This window comes from Orycteropus afer, unplaced genomic scaffold, assembly GCF_000298275.1.
Source record: "Orycteropus afer afer isolate SDZICR_OR568_19922 unplaced genomic scaffold, OryAfe1.0 scaffold00804, whole genome shotgun sequence".
NCBI lineage: Eukaryota > Metazoa > Chordata > Mammalia > Tubulidentata > Orycteropodidae > Orycteropus > Orycteropus afer.
This window is the reverse complement of record NW_006922391.1, coordinates 130,839-135,932: the sequence shown is the minus strand read 5'-3', so window position 1 is coordinate 135,932 and position 5,094 is coordinate 130,839. Positions and strand designations below refer to the sequence as shown.

The 5,094-nt window shown below is 40.5% G+C and overlaps 1 protein-coding gene across 1 annotated transcript in view; it reads right to left on the bottom strand.

Moving 5' to 3' along the window:
* Positions 1-249: 249 nt before the first annotated feature.
* Positions 250-5,094, bottom strand: part of AGXT2 (alanine--glyoxylate aminotransferase 2) — a gene marked incomplete at its 5' end in the record, with an annotated part of 95,846 nt that continues 91,001 nt past the window's right edge. Inside the window, 2 exons of the mRNA XM_007957833.2 lie at positions 250-339; positions 3,611-3,709. Coding sequence (XP_007956024.2) covers positions 250-339; positions 3,611-3,709 — 189 coding nt within the window. The remainder of the gene's footprint in view (positions 340-3,610; positions 3,710-5,094) is intronic.

Genomic DNA, 5,094 nt, shown 5'->3' with positions numbered 1-5,094 from the left:
AGGAGTAGAAAAAGACCATGTCCCAGCAAGAGATTGCATTAGGGTTTTGTTTGGTGTGGTTTGTGTTTGGGCCAAGAGAGTCGTGCTTGTTTATAGGCTGAGTGAGAGTTGAGGAAAAGTTGGAGATGCTAGAGGACATGAGAATAAGTCCTAAAGTGAAGGTGGAAGGAGCATGGAGGGTCAGGGGCACAGGTGGTAGATGTGGATTTGAACAAGAGAGGCATCTCATCCTCTCAATCTTCAGGAAAGTTATGGCAGTGGAGGTGAGAGCAGACAAGTTTCTAGAGAGATCTTGCTTGCCAGCTTCAATTTTCTCTGAGAGGTGCAAGGCAAGAGTATCTGTTAAAATAGAGTGAGAGGCATGAATGGAGCAGGGAAAATGAAAAGAATTACGAGCATTTGAAACTGAAAGAAAGATAACAGAGAAGAAGAAATTATCCAGCTAGCAGAAGTTATGTCTTCTTAAATGACTGCCTTGACGGAAGCTCTGGTGAGAGTCCTGTTGATCTGAGGGACTTAGGAGAAGATCATTTTACTATCATCAGCAGCAGCCCAGCCCCAGAAAGCAGAGCCAATACCAGAAGCCTAACACTGGAGGTGGACTTGACTTTTCCAGGAAGAGCTGGGTGAGGACTTGCTCTCTGGAATCTCCCAGCTTCTTGGACAAGGGCACTGGGAGTGTCTGATTTTGAGTTCTGTACTGAGATCCCACTCTGGGTGGTTCCCTACTTCTCTTGCAGGGGTCACCTCAGCAGGCCAGAATTGTTGGGTTGTTCTCAGCCACAGAAGCCATTAAAGCTTGGAATATTTAGAGTTTGTAAAGTCAGAGCTCAGGACTGAGGTTAAGAACAACTAGGATTCTTTTGAGTCCATGGGTAGTGCAAACAATTAACCTGCTTGGCTACTAGATGAAAGATTGGAGCTTGGACTCCACTGGAGGTACCTTGGAAGAAATACTTAGTAATCAATCTACTTAAAAAAAAAAATCATCCATTGAAAATCCTATGGAGCACCGTTCAACTCTGACACACATAAAGTCAACATGAGTTGGACTTGACTTAGTTCTTTTAATGAAGTTAGAATTAATTCTAAAATGGATGTCAGAAGAGACTCTGAGACTTGCTCTTGAATAGAGAGTAGCTAAAGGGAATGGAAGAAATGATGAAATAAAAGAGCTGAACAGAAGATTTCAAAGGACACCTCAAGAGGACAAAGTAAAATATTATAATGAATGTATAGAGACCTGGAGTTAGAAATCCAAAAGGAAGAATATACTCAGCATTTCTCAAGTTGAAAGAACTGAAGAAAAAACTCAAGCCTCGAGTTCTAATATTGAAGGAAAATAATAGGCAAAATAATGAATGATGCAGGAAGCATCAAAAGAAGATGGAGGGAATACACAAAGTCACTGTGCCAAAAAATATTGGTTAATGTTCAAACATTTTAGGAGGTAGCATGTGATCAAGAACTGATGGTATTGAAGGAAGAAGTCAAAGTTGCACTGAAGGAATTGGCAAAAAACAAGTCTCCAGGAATTGATGTAATACCCATTGAGATGTTTCAATAAACAAATGCAGAGGTGCTTATGCTTACTCATTTATGCCAAGAAATTTGAAAGGCAGCTACCAGGCCAACTGTCTGGAAGAGATTGATATTCGTGCCCATTCCAAAGAAAGGTGATCCATCAGGATGTGTAAATTTTTGAACAATATCATTAATTTCACATGCAACTAAAATTTTCCTAAAGATAATTAAAAAACTGTTGCAATAGCATATTGACAGGGCACTTCCAGGAATTCAAGCTGGATTGAGAAAAGGACATGGAATGAGTGATATCATTGCTGATGTCAGATGGATCTTGGCTGAAAGCAAAGATCAGAAAGATGTTTACCTGAGTTTTATTGACCATGCAAAGGCATTTGACTGTGTGGATCATAACAAATTATGGATAACATTGCAAAGAATGGGAATTCCAGAGCACTTAATTGTACTCATGAGGAACTTGTGCATAAACCAAGAGATATTTGTTCAAAAAGAACAAGGGAATATTGCAAGGCTTAAACTCAGGAAGGTTGTATATCCTTTCACTATATTGGTTCAGTCTGTTTTGTTGTTGTTGTTAGGTGCTGTTGATTCAACTCGGACTCACAGCAACACTATGTACAACAGAACAAAACAATGCTGAGTCCTAAGGCATCCTCACAATCTTTGCTATACTTGAGCCCATAGTTGCAGCCATTGTTTCAATCTATCTCATTGAAGGTCTCAATCTGTGTGATGAGCAAATAATCTGAGACGCTTGACTATATGAGGAAGAACATGGCATCAGGATTGCAGGAAGACTCATTAACAACCTGTGATATGCAGATGACACAACGTTGCTTGCTGAAAGTGAAGAAGATTTGAAACACTTATTGATGAAGATCAATAGCCTTCACTATGGATTATACCTCAACATAAAGAAAACAAAAGTCCTCACAACTGGACCAATAAACAGCATAATGATGAATGGAGAAAAGACTGAAGTTGTCAAGGATTTCATTTTAATTGGATTCACAATCAATAGTCATGGAAGCAGCAGTCAAGGCATCAGGTGACCTCTTGCACTGGGCAATCTGCTATAAAAGGCCTCTATAAAGTGTGATTCATTTTGAAGACTAAGGTATGCCTGATCTAAGCCATGGGATTTTCAATCACTGCCTATGCATGCAAAAGCTGGTTAACAAATAAGGAAGACCAAATAATTGATCCATTTGAATTGTGGTGTTGCCGAAAAATGTTGACTGCCAGAGAACAAATAAATCTATCCTGGAAGAAGTACAACTGAAATGCCAGTGAAGTGAAAATGGCCAGACATCATCCCATGTACCTTGCTCATGTTGCTGGAGGGGACCAGTCCCTGGAGAAGGATACTATGCGTGGTTAAGTAGAAGATTAGAAAAAAAGCAGAAGACTCTCAAAGAGATGAACTGACCCAGTGGTTGCAATGATGGTGTCAAGCATAGCAAAGATTGTAAGGATGGTGCAGGACTAGGCATTGTTTTATTCTGTTGTACATGGGGTTGCTATGAGTGGGAAGTGAATTGAGGGTCCCTAACAACAACAGGAGCTCTGGTAGCATAATGTCTAAGGCACTTGACTGCTAACCAGAAGGCTGGCGGTTCAAATCCACCAGCCACTCCTCGGAAGGAAGGTTGGGCAATCCTACTTCCGTAATGATACTGCCTCGGAAACCCAAGGAGGGGTCGCTATGAGTCGGGGCCAACTCGACGGCAAAACAACAACACAACAACAACATTACTACTTCTATTCTGGCCTATGTTGTAAAATCTCTGGTTTGTCTGAATATCTTATTGATGTCAGATTGTCCTCTGTATTTATTTCCCACAGAAGTGAGAAGACGAAGCCAGTTTACCACAGCACCTCTAGCGGTTGGAAGGCTTTACTGTCCTATATGTGTGTGTGTGTGTATAAAATAACATTCCAAGCATCCTCCACAGAAGACTCAGAGCTTAGTCCTCAGCACATTTGTAAAGAAAAGAAGTGATCAGTGTCAGGCCTTCAGAGAGATGCTCTCCTAAGATGGTAGGAACACCAGACTTCCTCTCACCTGAGAAAAATTGCCGCCTCGGCCAATTAGGAGCCCCATGTGTTTGCAGTCCTCATGAATTTGATTTACTTCTTCACGTGGAAGAGGATGACAACTCATCTGTAAGTACATTTAAAAAATATATATATATACATATTTGGCATTTGAATAGTTGGTTAAAGGCATTATTTCCAAGAGGAAAAAGAAAAAAGCAACTCAGGCAATTAATTCCACCCCTTCTTTTTCCCCCTTTTTCTGTAATTGAATATCTGTTAATTGTGGGAACAGATTTTTGGGGCAAGTGTCATTAACAATATTTGTTTTTATTTCAATTCATCTCAAATTTCCAATGACAAACGGAATTCATTGCAGATGGTAGTGACTCTTGGGTCTGCCAATGGCTATATGGGAATTTGAGTCTTTCATAGCTGGATTTGGTGTCTGCTTTATGTAGAAATTATCCTCAACTCTTTACTTAGTTTGCTTATTTCAAAGTCCAGGAAATGGCTCAGAAGTTGCACAAGGGCACAAACAACCTAAGCCTGAGCCACAGCACAGCCAGGACAAATGAGGAGGGCCAATTTATCCACATCTTCCCTGCATGTGGAATTTGCTCTTTCTTTCCCAAGATTTAATCCTCCAGGATTGAGAAAAGTGAGCACTTTAGGAGGAAAAAGGGCTGTTTTATATCACTAGACAACTGAAGATGGCCCATACTTGGGGGTTCAGACATGCCCATACCCCTGGGGTGACATCTGGTTGGGGATTTGTACCCTTTCTTTGGGTCTCCTGCTTCTCAGGCTGTGGTACCAACACCCTCTAGACCTGGTTGCTTCAAGTCTGATTGTGTGTCTGCATTACCTTTTAAGACTACGATATTCGGGGTTTGTTCTACCAGTTGCTGTCAAGTTGATCTGACTCATGGTGACCCCATGTATGTCAGAGTAGAACTGTGCTCCACTGGGGTTTTTCAATAGCTATTTTTAAAAATTTTTAAAAATGCATTTTATTGAAATATAATTTATGTACAGTGAAATACACAAAACTAAAGTGACATGGGTCAATGCATTTTTTTTTTTGTCAGTATCACCTCCCCTCCCCTCCAACCCCTGGCAACCAACAAAGAAAGTTTCCCTCCATATATAAACCTTTCCTTGACCCTTCACAACAACGAACCAATACTATATTTGTCCTTCTGTGATTAACTTATTTCACTCATCATAATGTCCTCCAAGTTCATCCGTATTATGTGGTGTTTTGCAGACTCTGCATTATTCTTTAGTGCTGCATAGCATTCTAGTATGTGTATGTACCATAGTGTGGTCATCCACTCTTTCGCTGATTGTTTCCATCCTTTTGCTATTGTAAATAGTGCTGTGATGAACATGAGTGTGCATGTATTTGTTCCTATCCTGGCTCTCACCTCTCTAGGATATATACCTAGTAATGGGGTTGCTGGGTCAAATGGTATCTCCAATTCCAACTTTCTAAGGAATCACCATATT